At 36.7% G+C, this 21,242-nt stretch overlaps 1 protein-coding gene and 1 pseudogene across 2 annotated transcripts; one reads left to right on the plus strand and one right to left on the minus strand.

The window, feature by feature from the left end:
- The first annotated feature begins 8,479 nt into the window (after positions 1–8,479).
- LOC125203741 (myb family transcription factor PHL8-like) lies at positions 8,480–9,797 on the plus strand. Of its 2 annotated transcripts, none has more exons than XM_048102169.2 (6): positions 8,480–8,754; positions 8,828–8,904; positions 8,977–9,019; positions 9,080–9,143; positions 9,224–9,293; positions 9,364–9,797. In XM_048102169.2, the coding sequence occupies exons 1-6, from the start codon at positions 8,631–8,633 to the stop codon at positions 9,646–9,648; spliced, it is 663 nt and encodes a 220-aa protein (XP_047958126.1). In that variant the 5' UTR covers positions 8,480–8,630; the 3' UTR covers positions 9,649–9,797. The 2 variants fall into 2 exon arrangements, with proteins under 2 accessions (XP_047958126.1, XP_047958125.1); XM_048102168.2 differs by having other exon boundaries at positions 8,503–8,754; positions 9,358–9,797.
- Positions 9,798–10,143: 346 nt separating this feature from the next.
- On the minus strand, positions 10,144–10,647 carry LOC125206775 (E3 ubiquitin-protein ligase MPSR1 pseudogene; annotated as a pseudogene).
- Positions 10,648–21,242: the final 10,595 nt, after the last annotated feature.

Genomic DNA, 21,242 nt, shown 5'->3' on the forward strand with positions numbered 1-21,242 from the left:
GGAAATCACACTGTCCAGTTAGTTGTCCGCACACGTCTTCATTTTATTTATATTATAATTGGAGCTATGAGATGAATAGAATTGAGGATTGAATAATACTACTCCCTTCGTCCACTAAAAATAGAGCACAATTATCATTTTTGGCCGTCTACAAAAAATAGAGCATATTCATTTATGAAAAGTTTTTAACAAATAATAACCCTACACATTATTCCACTAACACTACTTCTGACTTACTTTTTCTTCTTCTCTCTTACTTTTTTCACTTCTCTCTTACTTTACCAATTCTACATTAAAACCTATGCCATACACAAATTGCTCTATTTTTTGTTGACGGATGGAGTACTATCTCTAACATAACATAACAGTATAATTCATCATTCAATTAATCATATATGAATTGTGAATTTGTGCTTATTCTTTTTAGTTTAGTCGTTCGTGATAGAAGAGTTAAATATTTTTCGAAAATAACATTTTTCATAACATGATTATATTAATACAAACAAATTTTTAAGAAAAGAGGGGTGAATAAACATTTTCGTCTTCAATAACTTATAGTGCGACTAATATCAGTATTTAACCACAGTAATATTTGTCAACAAAGTTACTATACTATTTACGATCTTTTTGGGTTAAATTTAGCGGAAATAACAAATCATTTAGTCAACATATATATATTCCCTCCACTCCATAGTAATTGGAGACAAAATTTTTCGTCACGGAGATTAAGAAAAATTGTGTTATGTGAGTTAAGTAAAGAGAGAATAAAGTGAAAAATGAAAAAGGTTGAGAGATGAAAAGAGAAAAAAGTAAAAGAGAATAAAGTAGGTGTGGAAAAATGTGTTGACTTTTACTAAAAAGGGAAATGACTCTATTCCTATGGAACGGACGGAAATGAAAAATCGTCTCTATTACTATAGAACGGAGCGAGTATTTTTTTATGATTTTGTATCACCACATTTTTTTAATTTACGGCCTTAAGCAGGCCCAAGTTTGAGGTGACTATGTCGGCTCACGAGTCACGAAGAAGTGTATAACCATAAAATTCATATAATCAAATTAAGGCCCAAGATCTTGAATAAAACTATTCATGAAGAGTATCAGCGGTTTCAATTAAAGATTTTTATAAAAAATTATAGAAAAAGTTTTAATGGCAACAACTACTTTGTATTTCCACTAGATGAATGAACCTATGGCTATGCTTATGTGCAAAATTGAACTAACATGTAATTATACATAAGAGATTAAGTACTTGACATATTAAATGTGAGACATTAAAAAACTATATTCAATTTTTTTTTTAACAAATTGCACCATATTTGACCAAACTACATCGCTCTCGACAAATGAATTCCACAGTGATATCAACGTTATCTAATTATGACATATAAATTGTTATTAAGCATATGGGAAAAACAAAGAAACAAAATTAGGGACTGAAGTAATTCACCAAACATATTTTAAGTATTTAATTTTTCTAAGATAGAAAGAATCTTGGGATCCACTAACATAGGATTAGTATATATCTAAAGGAGCCAAGGGAAATATCGTATCAAGATTTGTGATACAATCTTTGCCCCAACATGTGCTTTTGTACGCCATTCCCATCACAATTACCTAATCTAATTGCAATTAATCCCACAATAATCTAATCCAACCTTTAAATTAATATATCATATATAATCTTCCAACTCAAGTGTGAAGTGTCAATATGTTCAAGTTGAAACAAAACAATGGTACAATGATCACATTTCTCTCTGTGTGTGAGAAGCAAAGCATCATCTTTACATATTTGGCCGACAAAAACGCACTAATTTGCATTTGGAGAAAGTGGTACATTTGTACTAGCTAGAGCTACAAAAACTAATCCAATCTTACATTATGTTTAATAAAATAACTCTGATTTTATGCCAATCTGTCACTCTTATGTTAATTCATTGATTGAGGAATCTTAGCTTTTTCAGGGTTTATTTTATTTATGAGTTTAAGTATGTTTGGAATAGTGAAGATTTGGGAGACTAATTAATTCAATTACTGAGAAATTCTAGTGTCGAATTATTTTGGTTTATCTTATTAATCCATTCCGTTCGTGATACAAACTCGATTCAACTATCCGACTTTAGGTTATTAGTACATGAGAACTACAAATTCAAAATCTTCAATGTTGTAGCATCTTTCACTTTCCAGTTTCCACCTTTTTGAGTGGGATTTATTTTCATATTTCTCACCATTGACTTAATCTATTTCTCACCTAGTGCTCCATTATTTAATAATCCATTAATTAAACAAGCACAACTCACACAATGACATAATTGTGTCTGTGCATTGAACTAGATCAAATCACTCATAGTTTAATCAATTACATGAAACAATATTTGAATTTTGGAATCCTACTAAATCCCACATTATCAATTACATGAAACAATATTTGAATTTTGGAATCCTACTAAATCCCACATTATATTATACTCCCTCCGTAGCAACTAAGTTGAGGCATTTATTTTAGACCACACATTGTTTCATGTGGAACGTATAATAACATGACACATTAAGTAGACTTTTTCAAGATAAATAAACATATAATTAAACTTAAATATACCATGTAAGGGAGATGATCAAAACAAGTACGTGTTTAAATCCAGAAATGCAGCCATCTAATGGTCAATAATTAACTCAAAACACGGAAGGTCATAATTAAGTAGTTTTAGGTCATATTATAAGATTTGGGTTTATGTCATGTTAAGATCATTTTAGGTCATGCTTTGTTAGCATGACCTAAAAATAAACTAACTATGACCTAAAAATGCCTTACGTATGACCGTGTTCTGCATTTCTGTATTTAAATCTGGTCTTAATAGATCAAAACCCTACCATGTAAAATTTAAGTATACATAAGTCTCGTTATTACAAGTAGAAAATGAAGATTATATGAATGTTGTTTGTTTAGTAGATACGGTGCGATACATAATCTTGCATATGATAATGATGCGCACCGCAAATCAATTTGTTTATGAGTTTTGGTCTTCCCAACATTAACATGTAATCGATTAAATCTCCTGTAATGTCGAAATAATTTAATCTTGATCAATCGAACAAAATCTACGTCCATACACAACAAAAAGCAGACAGCCCACAATTTAGTGTATTAAAACAGACATAGGTTAGGTAGTCCTCCACAACAGGATTCCCAACTTTTGGAACACTAAAATTTTCTTGTATAAATATGGTACAGGTTTTCCATACATCAAACCAAACACATCAATGTTGTGCTTAAAAATGTCACCAAATTATTCCCTTCTCTCTCTACTAGCTTTCTCTCTCCTCATTTCCTTCATCAATCTCCCCACTGCAGCCACAAGTAAATTACTTATATAGCTAGGCTGTTTCTCATTCTCATCAATTTTATTACTAATCGTTTATGCTAATATTCGACTTGTTTTTTTGTTGTTGATGCGATTTTAGGGGCTATAAACGTGATGCATGAAACACCAGGCGTTACCGTAGCTGAAGAGATGGCATTGCAGGTACATTACTAATTATACTCAGCATTTCTTTTGTATAAAAACACAAGAACATTACTAATCAAAATCAAATAGTTTTGTTTAATTTGAACGTTTTCATATGAAAAAAAACAGGTAGATCAGAGTCAGACGGTGGAGAGAAGATTGGATTTGGAGATCAATAGGGATTATCCTGGATCTGGAGCAAACAATCGTCACACTCCAAATCCTCCGGTTAAAGAATAAAATTTATGTTTATGTTGTACCATGCGCATTTTACGTTGTACCCTGTGCATTTTGCGCTGTACCTAGTGTATTTCAGTTGTACCTCCCTGTAGTAAATCTATCCTCGTGCAACGTGTGTGCATGTCGTTATTACATAACCTCTCTCTGATAAAAAGATTTGGAGTTTCTCTTTTCATTAGGCAACAATAAATTCTTATAAATGGTTTTAATTTGAGAACCACCATGTGTTTTTGAAAGTTCTATTTATTGAATAAAAATTCAGTGGTAAGATATATTGTCATATAATGTGTCAAACAAAATATAATTGTGGAAACCACTTTTTTTATTTCTTTTATTTTCTTTATGCAACTGTGATTGATTGGAAACACATTGTCTGCACCATTTTTATTTATGTTTATTAGTATGATGGACTAAGAAAACTATGGAGTACTCCTGTTTATTAACATTAACGTTCATTAAATCAAAGAAAACTATATTGAAAAATACCTCATTCATCTATAAAACTTGTATAAAATTAAAAACTCAAAATCTCGAAATAGTGGTGAATTTGGACGGGATGTTTTTTCTTTTATTGAGTAAATATCGTTGCTGTAACATTCACATATAACCCAAAATTAATTACTTGGATTGTATATATAAAAGTAGAAGAAAAATCTAGGATCATGTGAAAGTTCGCCATTTGGAGGGAAATGGTGAAGGAATCTGATAACTGGAAAATATTTTAATAATATTAATTACAAGAAAAATGTCTCTACCACTCAAGCAATTCTATCCAAAAGGAGGCAATATTATTATTACAAAGATTAAGAATGTTTTGAGTGGAAGAAGTGGAAGTGAGGTGTCAGCCACTTAAGCTACAAATAATCATAATCATAATTACTTAGCTTTTTAACATAAAACAACCTTCATCAAGATATATTCTTCAATTCTGCATTGCTCAAAATGTTCAGACCAGTTTTCGAAGTATTTTGAGTTACACTTTATGCAGACAAGAGGATAGAAATGTCATGATACATACAAAAGTTGAAGCTACCATTAATTCTAGAAAAATATACACCTATTGATTTAAAATCGAATAAGCAAGAGGTCAGCTCTTGAAATATAATATGAAATGTTTTTGAATTTATAAATTCAATATAGTACTACCTGGTAATCATTGTAACTTACATAGCTTTGATATGTTTAATATCAAAGTTGTAATGACAATGACTAAAAGTTTAACTGCCCTTACTTTTTAAACATGACTTTATAAGATGCAAGCATCTTATTCTTTAATGTACCTTTTATAGTAAGAGCTAATTATTCGAAATAACACTAGGTTTAAATCTAAATTTATAATTTCAGATGCATGGCTTTTAGTTGTTATGTTGCAATTAAAATATCTCCAGTGTTTTCAATATTTAAACTGTGTCATTTCTGGATTCGCACTAAACGTATTATGCTGAAATTTGGGGGTGTTATATATAGTTGCAATACAAATAATTGCGCGATATTTCAAAATTAATAAAAAAAATACTTATTTAATTAGATTTTTTTTGGAGAAGGCAATGTATAGCATGTAAAATACTAGTATAACAGAGGCAGCAGGCAATGCTTCCATTTACAGACGTTTATTGAATTCGAAATCAATATATTGGGCCTAGTATATCAATTAAACTGAAAATAAAGGACTTTGCCTATTATTTTATAATAACTAGTGTTAACACAGAATATATTTTTGTCATATATTTTTCAATTGTTAATTGATTAATTAAATATGAATAAATAACTATATAAAATTTTTAAAAAAATAAAAATATACTACTATAATAACAATTCATTAAATATATGCTCCTTCGATTCATTTTACACCTAGAGACATAAAATTAAACATATTTGAAATGGAATCAAGGCAGACACAATTATTTGGACAACGACGAAGAGACTATATCAAGTGTTAGACACATTTAAAAAATATGTTTAAAACAATCCTTCATATTTCTCAACTGAAAATAATGTAAATCACACTTTTAACAAAATAATAAATCGATAACTCATAATAATCAAAACGTCAAAATATGACCATAAAAAAATTCAAATGATAAACTACAGAAAAAATATTACATTAGTTGGTTGAATTAACAGTATTATATTAATGAATAATATAGCCCTTTTGAATGTTGTAACATTTATCTATATTTATTGTACTTTTAAACGTGGCTTGTTGGAATATGAAACATCTATACTATTTTATGCTACTTTACAATTCTCAATGCTGCAAATTTTCTTTTTGTAAAATATATTTAATATAAGTATACATTTTACTTAGTATGATCACCTATATATAAGATAATTAGATTCTTTATATAAAATCAGTTGTGTCCTGGAACAATTAAGTGTCAAATCCTAATTTCAACAATAGTATTATCAGTAAACCAAAATTTGGTAGCAGACTATTTTATTTTGTTTGAACAACTAATTGTTTGATCAACTCTATTTTAAAATGTTTAATTATTTCATTGCAAATATACATATTGTGCACCACTCATAAGTCATAAAATATTATTTTTTGAGACACCACATAATATAATTACAGCACAAGTGAGAATATAAATATATAAAATAATAAATTGTGTAAAGATGAAGATAAATATTATGTTTGTTTGAGTTAAGGATGTTACAATTCTTCCATCTCTAAGAATTGTAAAAAAATATTAGCATAGAATTCTCGAACTATACACACGCGGTACTCTAACTATTGCAATAAAATAAATAAATAAAATGGAAATCACAACGAAAATTATAAAATAAACCGAACTATAAGTCTAGTGGAGAAAAACACTCTTTCTGCAAGACAAAGTACATCACGGTTAGTACTCTCAAATTGACGTATTATCCTTAAAGATGAAACGACTTCCTCCTAAGGTGTATAACTTCTCAAACCCTCTGGCACCGATGAACTTGATGGAGTTCCAAAAATTGAACAATACAATGTTTCTAAAATATACAATAAAATGTTGAGAGCTTGAGAGAGAATGGAGAATGCTTTGTTGGTGTGTAATTCATCTACAACTCTATGCTTTTTTATAGGCACAAAATTAGGATATGAGAGATCATGGAATTAAAATATCATAAATTATAAAATTAAGATAATAGAGATTACAAAATTTGTTAAATGCTCATTATTTTATTTAAAGATTAGTCAAAGCGCACATTAAAATATTTAAATATATATTAATGAGAGTTACATATTTTATAATAATTTAAATTCACCCATAACTTTTAAATATATCAAAATACGGCCAAAACTCGCATTTTATATATGTATATATAAGAAGGAAAAATTGAATCCAATTGACCCTAACTTAGAAAAAAAGAATAACTTTCATTATTATTCATTCTTAATGAACTAAAATTCTTATTAATTATTTTTGAATATCCCTTACCCTATATAGATATAGAATAGAAAGAAGCATTTTGATTTATGCTGTAATTTTGAAAATTAATATTTAAATGGCCTAAATGGACCCTCTGGGATTTGACATAGTAAAAAAATCATTATTAGGAAGTGAGAGTATCACAATTGCCATTGGCAATAAATATTCTAACAAATATATCTAACAAAGAATGAAAGTGAACCTCAACCTCAAAGATTTCGAAATGAAGTTGTCTTACCAATGAACGAGTGTCGGCTCCAAAAATTGATTTTCCTGGCCCTCATGGACCAACGATGAAGTGCATCGACCCTACCTAAATCCATCATTTGTTATAATGTTCCTCTCAGCGAATCTGTTCCGGATAAATATTAATTCATTGGTGAGTCATGACAACACTTATTTTGTTGCACATTACCCGATTGTAGAATCAAAATTGCCCTAATCCTAAAATGATCGATGCTTTCGTGTTAGAGGATGTTTCTTTGATAGGGTCCAAAACAGAATAATAATCCATCGAGTGACAGTCCACCTTTTCTTTTTTTTCTTCGAACCTTCTCTTTATGATCTTGAAAATTCCCTTGAATCTCCTTTCTTAAAGTATGAAAGAATTTCAAGTACATATATATCCGCTGGCTAAAGAGAAAGCTAACTCATTTGCTCTTCTTTTTTCTTTTATCTTTCTTTTTTTGGGTTTTAATTTTCCTTCTTTGAAATGTCCACAACCTTTTGGGCCACATATTATCATCCTCTTCTTGCTGAAACTATAAGTCTATAAGCATGCACCAATTATTAAGGAGGAACATCATTAAGTTTTGAGACTTTGTACCATGTGAAAGAGAAAAATGGAGATTCCCTTATAATACATTCCAATAAACAGCTAGCATTCTTCATTTGTTTGCATTCAACCACCATATCCAAGTCTCTATTTTCATCAAGAATGACGTTTAACAAATACTATTTGAATTTGAAGCAAATAAAATAAGACTACATCAGTTTGCTCATGCAAAAACCTTGTAACATTGTAATGAAAAATGAATCATACATAGATATACTATGCTTGTTTAGCTGGAATCCTGATGCAGTTTTTGAATAAAAAAAGACTTCATCAGTTTGCTCATGCTTGTCCTAAAATCTAACCTAGATTCCTTATCACACCCACACTGAGTTTTACCCCATTTGATGATCCCATTTCATATCATCAGTAAGCTTCTCCATCAAACACTACAGAGAGAAAGGGATGGATAAAAACAAACCATTCTTGGAAGCAACACATATTCCCTTCAATCTTCCAAGTCAAACAACAAAACAGAATAAACAAAGTACAGAATCCAAAAATGGGAGATGAGAGACAAAGTAAAAGAGCCTCACGGCATATATTCCTTCATTCACACTTGACTTTTCTTACCATAAACATACTACCTACATACATGTCTCAAACTACTATAAACATTCATCCTTAAAAAAACCAATGTCTTCTCACAGCAAGGAAATGAGGCTGGTTCTATCAGGTGATGCGAAACCGAGACTGAGATGGACTTGGGAGCTGCACCACCAGTTCTTAGCTGCTATCGATCAGCTCGGTGGCGTTGAGAGTTGAGACCTTTCTCTCTCTGTTTTTGATTTGCTACTTCATTTTAATACCTGACCACCACCTGTTTGTAGCAGAAGCCACACCTAAATCATTGATGAGGGTCATGGGCGTCGATGGCCTCACTTTGTACCATCTCAAGAGCCATTTGCAGGTAATATTATCTCTCATTTTAATTGCAGTTCAATTTCTTCATTCATTGTGATGAGAGTTGTTTCACTTGCAGAAATATAGGATTGGAAGGAGCCACCAAAATAAGCAAGAAACTAGTAAGCATATTTTTCCATAATTACTAGTAAACATTCATAATTCTTTTCATTTCCACACAGAATGTGATGAGAAAATGAGTCGTCACTCCACCAACAAGGCCACCTGCCACAGCGCTGCTAAAGAGTAATACTCGCTACACATTGTAACATACTTTTATTGTATATTTTGTTAAGGGAAAATACTAACACCAATTGATTGATCAGAAATTTGCAGATGAGTCGGGCTCTGCGAGTGCAAATGGAGGTGCAGAGGAAACTACACGAACAAATCGAGGTACAAAACAACAAATCTTATTATAATGTTGATCAGTAATGAACGGTGTATATATATTTTGAAGGTTCAGAAGCATCTGCAGCAAAGAGTGGAAGCTCAAGGCAAGTTCCTGCAAAGAGTGTTGAGAAAAGCTCAAGAAACAATATCCGAATACGGTTCTTGCTCCGTTGAAGCAGAGAATGCCAGAGCTCAGCTTGCTGATCTGGTATCAATGGTGGACTCTTCCGAAAACGATGCAAGAAACCAAGTGTTGGGACATGATGAAGCGGTGGATGAGAGCTTTCTGAGTCTGTCTCTGCATCCAGCAAGAGAGAGTTTGGATGAGGAATCCAAGTTGTTGAACTTGAACAGCTGATGTAAGCATAAGTACTGTGTTAGTAGTATTTTGTTAGACTAGTGTGGGAGCCATTAATTTCTAATGTATAAAATGTTCCGTTTAGACTTTAGACTTGCGTGCATGTGATTTTTGTTCTTATTTTATATTCACATATTTGGTTCTTTTAATACGGAACAAATGAAACCTGTAGGAAGAAATCATCTTATGAATCGTTTGGAATGTTTTTGGTGGAATTCTATTTTCAAATCAATTGTGAAATAAGTAACTCATGTTCAAATTAATGTAACCATCTAATAGTAGTAGTAATAGATAATCTAGAAAAATGGCTCAATTAATTAACAAGGGAATAAGTATTTTTTAAAATCTATTATGCAGAATTAAATTAACAGGAAATTTTGAACTCGAATCCAATTTCCAAATCTTGAGAATTGAAGATTGCAACGTAAACTCTGTACAAGAAAGTGGCAACCAAACACCAAAAAAATAACTGTGCAATCAAGAATGATGGTGATCCTAATCCTCTGTTTGATTTTGGGCGCCGAAACTAAAGGTCATCCAAACCCCAGCCCTTCTCCCTCTCTCCTCCTCCGGCATCTCATATCTGCAGACAGGGCAAGAGCCGCTCACATTCAGCCATCTCTCTATACACCCACCGTGAAACCTATGCTTGCAAGCCATCTCCTTCGCCTTCTCCCCTTCCTCCCATCCTTCCAAACAGATCGCACATTGCTCTTCGCTTGCCACCTCTACAGCCGGCAGCGCGTCGATCGACGCCTTCGACGCCGGCCGCCGCCCCGATTTTGGGGGTAAGAATGAGGCGTCCGATCCATCCAGGATTATCACTGTCTGAGTGATCGGGTTGATCAGGACGAGCCGATCGCTGTGGTGATCGTGATCGTCAGCGTCGGGCGGCGGATTTAGGGCGGCAACGCCTAGGATGAAGGGGAGGAAGAAGGGAAGGGCTCCGTCGGTAGGAAATGGCTGAGATTGACGGGGGGAAGTAGCTTCGGACGACATTGATTCAGAATTTGAGTGATTTCTTCAAGTTTTGAGAGAATTTTAGCGAGGAATTAATGGAATTGGGCGGCGTTGTTTGTGTGGAGGTTTTATGGAGCAGATCGTTGAAGATGATTGGAAGCTTGTGGAAACTTCTGGATTTCTGTAGATTCTACTATTTCTTCACTCTGTGTCGAGGGCTTTACTGTAATTTCAGTGACTGATACGATACTGAATTAAATTTTAAATTTTCACCAATTTGGACAAAATCACAAAATGATATCGTTTGCATCCTTTTTTGACGGCACCGTCAATTCTCGACGGTCAACCATCAATTAGCGAAAATTTGACCCGATTAGCTTATTTTAATTACTGTAGATAATTTAATATTTTTTTTTTCTATTTTCCGCATTTACATTTTAAAACCCTAAATTAAAAAAATGAAAATACTATAATAATAAACAAATCCTAACATTCATTTCATTCAAATTCCCCCCCTTCTCCCGCTCATTCTTCTTCTTCCTCCCCAAGAACCCTAATTCTTTTTCTCCATCTCTGCAACAACTAAACACCTTCGAACATGGGTCGTTCGTCGTGTAGCCGGAACGTCGTCTCCGTCGACCGCGACCGCGTCCTTGACTTCGGAGACTTCCGATTTAGCTACCCTTTCTGCTATTGTAAGAAGATGGCGGCGCTCTGTATTGTCATCGGACAAGGCAAACCGTCGAGGGGGAAGCTTTACTTCACATGTGAGACGAAGGAATGCGGTTTCTTCAAGTGGTGCGAGCCAAATCGTGATGTCGAAATTACGAGCCAAATCGGGCCTCTTCTTCGTCATCCTCGGTCGGTGGTGCCGATTTTGAGGAACTGGGTTTGAATTTGACCGTAATTACGAAAAAAATCCAGAAATTAATCAATGTTTTGAGCTTTGTTGTTCTTTGTTTTGTTGTTGTTGCAACACTTATGTGTATATTCAAGTAATTTGATGTAGTATTTGTGAATCATTTTTGAATGTTGAAGTAGATTTGAATTTGTTGTTGCGTTGCTCATATTTGAATTCTGCAATGATGTTCTAAATCGCCAGAAAGCCCTAATTAGAGAATCGTAAAGTATAAGTCAAAGTAGTCCTTCCTATAATTTTTTTACTTCCATTTGGTCCTGGACATTTAAGCACACCAAAGCCTCTATGTGATTGTTTCTTCGTCGACTATGTCAATAAATCGACATCAAATTGAACCAATAAATGGATAACAAAATACACCTGATTATGTTATAAGGTAATGTCATAAGCCATTTACACCTGATACATGCTCAAAGACAGCCACAATTACATGTTACATCCACACAAAAATATTGTCATAATACCAACATCATCACTATCAAACCTTAACACCATCAACACCCCAAAAACCATCAAAAACCACAAAACCATCAACACCAAATATTCATTGTATTTGTTACACAACATGACACGATTTTTAAAGTCAAATGCCAACATCAAACACCCATCTTCTTGCTGGGTGGTTTCTTATTCGTGGGAACAGAGGCAATCGTATATGAGGAGCCGGGTTCTGCAAACATATCCGCAACTGCACTTGAACAACTTGCCCTATTGTGGCCGGGTTGGTGGCACAATGTACAAGTCTGTTGTTCTTTATACGATTACGCTCCCTCCTAACCGTTGACCCTACAAATAGTTTAGAAAAGAAGTGTCATTGATTATTGATTATTTGAATGAAAATAGTTCCAAAAAAAAGTTATACCTTTCGATTTGCCCAATTGAATGCCTTAGGGACATCTCCTTTTGTTGTATCCTTTTTCACCACAAAGCCGACACTTGTACTCTTGCATCAGCCCCTTCCTCGACATTTTCTGGCGTCCATCCTCCCCATCTCGGACTGTGACAACTTGACGGGCTATCCTTGCTGCCTTTGCTTTGACCTTGCTTCTTGCAGCCAGTTCTTCAGCCGTTTTTTGCCTTGCTCCCTTCGGACGTCCGGGCAATTGGGTAAGGTCTGGTGGAACGATATCGGGATGAGGATGTTAGAGTTTGTATACTAGAAATCACGTTTCGAGTGATTGAATACTATAAAACTCTTATTTTATTTTCCAATGAATAAAACATATTATTTTTGTCATAATATTGTTATGTTTTACATTTAATGGATGTTAATGCATGTTTAAATGTATAAGTTAACTTAACAAAGTCTAAGTCTTTGTTTTAGTAGACCGGTTGTGGGCGTCGTTCACTTTAAGGTAACACGGTCAGTTCTAAACAAAGAAAAAGATGAATTTCACAACCTAGATGGAATTTGACTATCCATCGAGAAAGGTTGCAATGTCAGTCCACATATTTCTAAGCCTTACCGAAATAAGATGACATTGGTGTGGTATAGCACTGAACGGATCTAACAGCAAGATTTGTCCTTGGGCTATCTACTGAAAGGCGAGGTCTTGATAATATTTGTTTCTTAATCAATGTAGGTTAGCATTGAGCATACGGTATTGATTATGCATTACTTTGACTTATCAAATGGTGCGGGTTTTTCGTAACCCAATTATCCTGATATATTGGGTAGTGGTGATCAATATCTAGCGGTGCTAGGATTGCTATTATATTGAATCGTGCGTGAGGTGAGTCTTGTTTGATAATGTCCTCAAGAGTAGCACGAAACAAGGTTTTATTATTCGGAACCTAGCTAGTTGGAGTTTGATTACTCTATGAATAATAAATAAGCGTTCCATGCTAAGTCCACTTTTGGAATTAATAAGAAGTTAATTAATTAAGTCATAGCAGACATTAATTAATTAATGGACATTTTAATCTTAAGCGCGGGAAATGAAAGTTAAACGGAAACCCGGATTACTTGTAATTTCGGATTTGGATGGGGAGAGTTCAATATTACTTCTGCAGTGGCTGCTCGTAATATTCCAATTATAACTTATATTAAATTGTGGGTTCAATTTAATTAGTAAAAAGTAAATTGGATGAGCCCATATCCAAAACCTTCCATAGATCCCTGTCTGGACCCAAAAGGAACTTAATATAAATAGGAGAATAAAGGAGACAGAAACAACACAATTTTATTTCATAAAATTTTCAAAAATTTTCGGCCCCCTAGCTGAAGGAGATTTCGAATTCCACTCCTATTCCCAAAAGGATTTCTTCTGTCTTCTTTATTTAAGTCCTAGTATTCTAGTAAGAACAACCCACACTGATATTGGAATACAGTTCGGGAACCAGAGAGAAGATTTTGTTGGGACTACCGCAGCGGAAGACACGGAAACCAAACAGGTCCTTGACCGGATCTATTTAGGTAATTATGCATTCGACTCCAATTTTATGCAATTTACATAGATCTATAGATATAACATCAAATAAACACATAATCATGCAATTTGATGTATATTCGATTGTTACCTCATTTTGATCCATCATAGGACCGAAGTTGCTAGCTGCACCACCCGGAGATCCTTGGTTTATCGACCGTGAATCTTCCAACCTATTCCCTAGTCCTTGGCTATTCATCCGTGTGGGCGGATCTTGAACAACCAAAATAGTCTTGATGAGATCTAGGAGGAACACTACACCAATCTATCTATCTCGATTCAATTCTATGGATTAGAATGAACAAGACAAGATCAAAACAAAAACCCTAGCTCCCTATTACTTGGAGGCTCGAAAATCGAGCCAAGTGAGGGAGAGAGAAGCCACGCTAGTGGCGGCTAGGGTTAGGGTTGAGAGGTGTGACTTGTGGTGTACTAGGGTTTCCACATCTCATCACTATTTATAATGGACTTGTTGGGCTAGGTTGGGGATCCATGGAATGACTTAAGTGTTGGGCTCACCCATTAGATAAATTACTAATTAAATCAAATGACCCATGATTTAATATATTATCAATGGAATATTATTTTATTCCATTAAAGAATAATATTGCACTCCCACTTAAATCACCAAATTACAAATAACTTGGGTCCATTTTATTTTATAATATTTCCCGCGTTTAAGATTATCTTGATCCGTCAATTTAATTCTTTTGTCTGCTATGTGACTAGAATTAAATTAATTCTCCAAAGAGTTTTTCTAGTTTGAAACTTTATTTATTATTCGTGGAATAAATTCCAACTGCGTAGTTTTCTGAATAATAAATTCCTTTTTCAAACACCTCTTGGGGATCACCCTTTAGGGATTTAATCATACCACACTGGGCACGCGAATTCTATGAAATAATATTCCAATACCTTCATGTTATTCAATTACTACCACCCAAGATATCATGAACTTGAGTTACGTACAAACCCTCACATATTGATAAGTCAAAGTGGCGTTTGATTGAATAAACAATATTGATATTAATATCATAGACTAGAAAATACTAAACTTTCTGAAATATATTCTTTCAGTAGATAACAATAAAGAATACATTTCGGATTAGATCCTTTCAGTGCTTTACCACACCGGTGTTACTAATCTCTTCTTAGGTAAGAGAGAATTATCACAAACACCGCAACCGTACCAATAGGTAGCCAAAGCCTATCTAGGTTGTGAATACGTTTTTCTTCTTACTAGATCTGGCCAAGTCCCCTACTGGAAAACTCATGAGGAGATTCATCGAATTTCCCTACTTGACCTTCTTAGTAAAAAGCCTTAGACTTGTTTATCATATTTCAATAATAAACCATTATATTATATTATTTATTCTCATAATTAGGTAAACAAGTGGATGTGGCGTTTCTCGTATACATGCACAAGCTGACTGTATAAAGGCATGTACACTCGAAGCATCTTTTAGTATACGAACCCCAACAGATTTGTGGTCTAGTATTCAAAGCATCACGTGGAGAAGGAGCTAGCCATCTTCAATTCTTTGGAGAATTAATTAGGTATTTTTCTGCTCCGTAGAAAAGCATGTTTTAGGTTTCAATATTCTTAAAGCATGATTAATTTCAAGTTATGAGCATGATACATGTGATAATTGTGCGAATACATTTTGTCTAAATAATCTGCTAAATAGATCTGATTATTATGTGATTTATTGGTGTGATTAATAATTGTAAAATTATGATAATCAAGTTCAACACCGCTTCCGCTGCCGGTTCCAACAATTGGTATCAGAGCCAGTCTTTGGCTCTGATTATTTGGATTTAAATTTCGCGAAATTCATGTATGCATGTCTTATTTGATTACGAAGCATGTTCTTGTGTTTTTGTTATTATTTTATGCATGATCAACTCAAGAACATTCGAATCATAGTACTTGAATTATTCGAACGCATGAGATGTGTGATTCGTCGGCGCTTGCGCTTGGACGAATCGCGCTACATGCGATCGGAGTAGGGTTATCGAATTGAGTGGGAGCCGAGGGTGACGGGCATGGGGCGACGCGCCGGCGAGCAAGGGCTCGCGCGCGCCACCGGCCAAACTCGACAGAACCCTAGCCGACGCCCGAATCAAATTCGAGCATCGCCGACGTCGAAGTGGGAACCGAGGGCCGACGATCACGCGGTGACGCGCTGGCGAGCAAGGGCTCGTGCGCGCCACCGGTCGAGACCGTGACCCCAGCCGGAATCCGCTGCGTCGCGCGAAGATAGGCGCGGTGGCTCGTCGGAGAGCTGCCGAGGCGCCGAGAACCCTAACCCTTCGCCCGCGACTAGAGGCGTGCGACCGAGAGCAGCCGCGCCATGGGCGGCGGTTGTTGGTTCGTGCGAGTCCGCCGGAGCAGTGGGAGCTCGACGGTGTTGCGCGGCTTTCGCTGCGTGGCTTGTTGACGCGACGAAGGGAGTCGCGGCGTCTAATCGCCGCCGAGGGAGGAGGAAGCAAAGCGCCGCGATCGGTGCGACCTGCCGGCGGCGGTTGGGCGGAGAAGGAGCTAGCCATCTTCAATTCTTTGGAGAATTAATTAGGTATTTTTCTGCTCCATAGAAAAGCATGTTTTAGGTTTCAATATTCTTAAAGCATGATTAATTCAAGTTATGAGCATGATACATGTGATAATTGCGCGAATAGATTTTGTCTAAATAATCTGCTAAATAGATCTGATTATTATGTGATTTATTGGTGTGATTAATAATTGTAAAATTATGATAATCAAGTTCAACACCGCTTTCGCTGCCGGTTCCAACAGAGGAGTCCTTGGCCACATATCTGGTCCATGTACCGGGTAGATGATGGGCGCATACACCAATTGCAACGTCTCCGTTGAGTAGCATTTAGCTACAAAGGAGTCCACATCCTCCCCAGTCATCTGAATAGCAGCAATCGCATGTGGGCACGGTAACCCGGTCAACATCCAACGCCTACAGCTGCAACTCTGATCCCGTATATCCACCACGAACTGCTCATTGAATTTGGTGTTCACCTGATACACCCATTCACCAGCCTCTCTCACCATACAATCTCCAACCTTTTCCTTTAGCTTCTGAAGCTTCTTCCTTATCTTGGGTCCGGTACAATCCTCCAACTTTGCAGCCATCTTCCGTTGGGTGGTGAACCTGTCCATCAAATACATTCGGATGCATTCCAACATGCCATACAAGGGCTTGTACCACGCAAACAATAGGACTTTGTTGTAACATTCTGAAATGTTGTTGACTAGAATGTCACAATGGACCTCAAAACCAAAGAAAGCTCGACTCCAGCTCTCCTTGGCAGTGTGCACGGTAAGCCACGTGTGTGCAGCGGTGTTCAGCTGTTTCACCTCCTCCATCACCTTCTCGAAGGCGTATGCATTTATTGAACGGGTTGTTTTCCAAATCTTGTCTTTTAGCGTTGGAGATGGGAACACCTTCTTGAAGTTGTTGTGCATATGCCACACACAGAAGCGGTGTTCGGCATTATGGCAGCAGCTTCGGACAGCATTGATAAGGCCCTGCCCATGACGATGAAAGAAGATTAGTTAATAGTTAACTGACTAATTTACAATGTAATTGTGTACCTTTTGTCTATCGGAGATGAATGTCCACTTGCTCGAATCCTTGATGTCCAGATCCTTAACCAACAAACGTAAAAACCAACTCCAAGTATCCGTATTCTCAATGGCTACAACACCGTAGGCGACGGGAAAGATCTGATCATTCGGGTCTAATCCAATGGCAGTGAGGAGTATGCCCTTCCCTTGTCCTTTTAGATGGCAACCATCCAATCCTATCATACGCCTGCAATGCTGCTTGAAGGAAGTCTTACAAGCTTCATAAGCTATGTAGATTCCATTGAACTTGTCAGTTCCATCCGATAGGCGCCTAGTTGCTAGGACAACGGTACTCCCTGGATTTGTCCTCAAAATCTCTGCCCTATAATCATGTAGCCTCTTGTACTGCTTGATTGTATCACCCTCGATCAGTTTCCTCACACGTGCCATTGCACGCTTCGCCTTTCCCACCGAAATTGTTATCTTCCACTCCACATGCACCTTCTCCACAAATTTTCCAACTGTCATCCCAGGAAATAACCTCATATCTTCCTTGAATAGTCGTGCCAAATACTTGGCATTAGCACAACCGTGGTTGCAAGAAGCACCCCCACACTTGTGTATGTCACGCAGAGCTCCAATCTGCCAACAGCCAAGTTCACACCGTCCATGGACAACCTGCTTTAACCTTCTTACTTCGCAGCAACCCCGTGCAGTATGCAATACAACGAATGTTGTCATTCTTCTTGAGCCTCAACTTCTTACCCAACTGGACACCTTGATGACGTATAAGGTCTGTAAAATCGGCCTTGGTATTGAACCGCAACCCCACTTCTAACCTTGGATCATTTCTGTCCTTGGTAGGCTTATATATTCGGCTCATATTTTGCACGACATCACAGTCACCCTCGCCCGCCAAGTCAGCCTCACTGGTGTCCGAGCTAGGTGAATCACTTCGAAGAATGTCACATTCCCCACCATCATATAAATCACCAAGAACTCTCATAGAATTCACAACATTCTTCCATCCCTCAACTTGAGAAGTCATTATGGTGTCCTCTTCCTTATCACTTAGATCATAGTCGCTGCCCACAAATGTAGGTTGCCCCGCATTGTCATCATCAGAATCAACCTTCTCTTTTCCCTTTCCTTTCTCATTGCAGGTCCCCTTTCCCTTTCTTTTTCCCTTCACAACATCATTAACTTTCCCTTTTCCCTTTCTCACAGCCTCAGCCTTTCCCTTCCCCTTTCCAGCCTTTTCTTTCCCCTTTCCAGATCCATTCCCCTTGCCTTTTACAGCCACGAGACTCTCTTCCTCAGATTCTTTCTCACTCTCCACCTCATACTCACTGGCTGAACTCTATACCAACCAATCATCTCCACCAAGTCCCTCACTCTCACCTACTCCATCCCCCTCACCCTCACCCTCACCCTCACCCTCACCAGCTCCCTCATCATCACCCTCATCATCACCATCACCAGACCCCCCATCAGCACCAATGCCATACCCCTTAGCATCACCTTCCTCTTCGCTCTGACCGTCTTCACTTCCGGTTAAACCATCTATACGCTCTCTAACTCTAACTGGACTTTGAATTTTCTCCTGTGTTAATTGACTAACAGGCTGTGAGCCCATTAACACCTCACCAACACCCCCGGGGTGAATGACATATACATCAATTACCCCAGCCCTGACCCCTAACTCTGCCATGTCTATTGCAGACTTGTTGTCAAAAAGCCGCACCATTCCATCTTCGAAGTTCATCCCAGGAATCCGATAGAAGTACTCTAACCCAGTCACATCCATCCCCAGCTTCTCCAACACATCATCAACCTCAAGCTTCGACCATTAGTCTGGATCGCAGTTGTGAACATATTGAAGTTCAGCATTGACATAGTTCTTCTCAAACCCTTCCTCAAGGACACCATTGTAGTGCAATCTTGTAACGAAGGTCCCATCTGCATGAGTACATGTATAATCATATCAGTCATCGTAGCTAAACAATATAAGATAACATATTGGTCCCATATATATGCTCTACATATCAGCTTAGTCCTACACATTTACAGACAAGAAAAATGGTCCCCTGTCGTCTGGTTCCCCAACACCCAGTCCACATAACACCCTTTCACAAGTCAAAATTGTATGCAGACAAATAAACCCTTTTCCGCATAACACCAAACCCTACAAATTCTCAAAATCATTGGCATATACTCAAATCATACTAAATGGGACCACTTAATAAAGACAACACCATATTAAATAAACCACAACCAATAAATGCAAACCCTAGTAAGCAAACATGCAATCAAACGATTTTCAATCAAATTTCAAACAAATTTCAAACAACATTACCTTCTGAATGAAATTCAGGAACTGGATTTTCAGGCGGAGGAGGAGGAACTGGAATTTGAGGCGAAGGAGGACTGATAAGGCTAATTTCATGCATCGGTTATATGGTGAGAAGCGTTACATTTTGCTGGGTCTAACACGGTTTCTAAGCTAGATGTGTGACAAAGTCGCTAGATCAAAGAGATGTTGAAGGAAACAGTCTAGCGAAGGAATGAAGTAGAAATGAGCAGAATCTAAGGAAAAAGAAGGCTTGGAGAAGGGAGTCAATAGCTGAGGGCAACAAAGTCCATCTATACCTCGCTGGGCCCCACTTCAACGCCTATAAATAGAAGAGCATGCAACACACAAATCATCACTCTTTTTCGCTCACTCTTAGCTCACACACAACACACACTTGGGAAATGGGAGATCTGGGGTAGTTTCGGTTCCGAAGGGGTTCATTCTTAAGAAATTTCAGTCGTAACACCGTCCGCGTGAGGGCGAAGATACAATCTCTTTATTTTCAGTTTGTTTTGCACTCTTACGGTCGAACTTCACTTTTGGGAGTCGATTTGGCTGTTGATGTTACTGACTATCTATTCACTTCTGTTAGTTTGCGTTTATCTGTGATATTTCAAGTTAATTTACGTATATCCTGCTGTTGAGAGTTTATTTTGACAAGTTATATGTTGATCTCTGTTTTTGCTGCTGTGGTGCTTGATCTGGGAATTTGGTGGTAGATCTGTGGTGTTGTCGATTGATCGGAGGTTGTTGGTTAAATCTGAAGTCATGAAATGTTTCTTTTGGCTGGAGTTTGTGTCGGACGCTTGGATTCGAAGTGGATTTAGCGTCCGAGGTTGGATCTGAACAGGGGAAGTCGAGTTATGCATAGATTTTGAGTTTTCCGCTTGCTTTCTGTTTTACTTCGTCTAGCATCCGTAGATCTGTTTAGTTCTTAATTGTTACTCATCAAAATTATTTAAATTCAGTCTGCTCTGTTCCGATTTCGCTCATGCTGTTTTTCTTCTGAGTTTTTACGCAATTTGGTTGGAGAAGACGATGTCGCTGTTAGTTAGTACCATAGTTAGTTGTTTTTCCAACTTTTCGTCCGTAGTCTGCCTTTTCAGTTATGGTCCCCACCGTCAGGTTGTTTCCCAGATCTAGGTAATTAGAGTAGTTTCTTAGATCTAGTGATTGTTCGGTTAAATTTCCGTGCATGCTTTTATTGTTTCGCCTAGATCTAGCTGTTAGCGTAGCAGTTTAAATTTTCAAGTTAAGTTTAATTTCCTCAACCCGAAAAAAAGCGTGGCAGCAGCCAACCCCAAAAACAATCCCCAAATCCTTAAGCATGATTATTACACATCCATCTCTGTT

Source organism: Salvia hispanica, chromosome 6 (assembly GCF_029641045.1).
Source record: "Salvia hispanica isolate PSC_SH4W2 chromosome 6, Shi_PSC_v1, whole genome shotgun sequence".
Lineage (NCBI taxonomy): Eukaryota > Viridiplantae > Streptophyta > Magnoliopsida > Lamiales > Lamiaceae > Salvia > Salvia hispanica.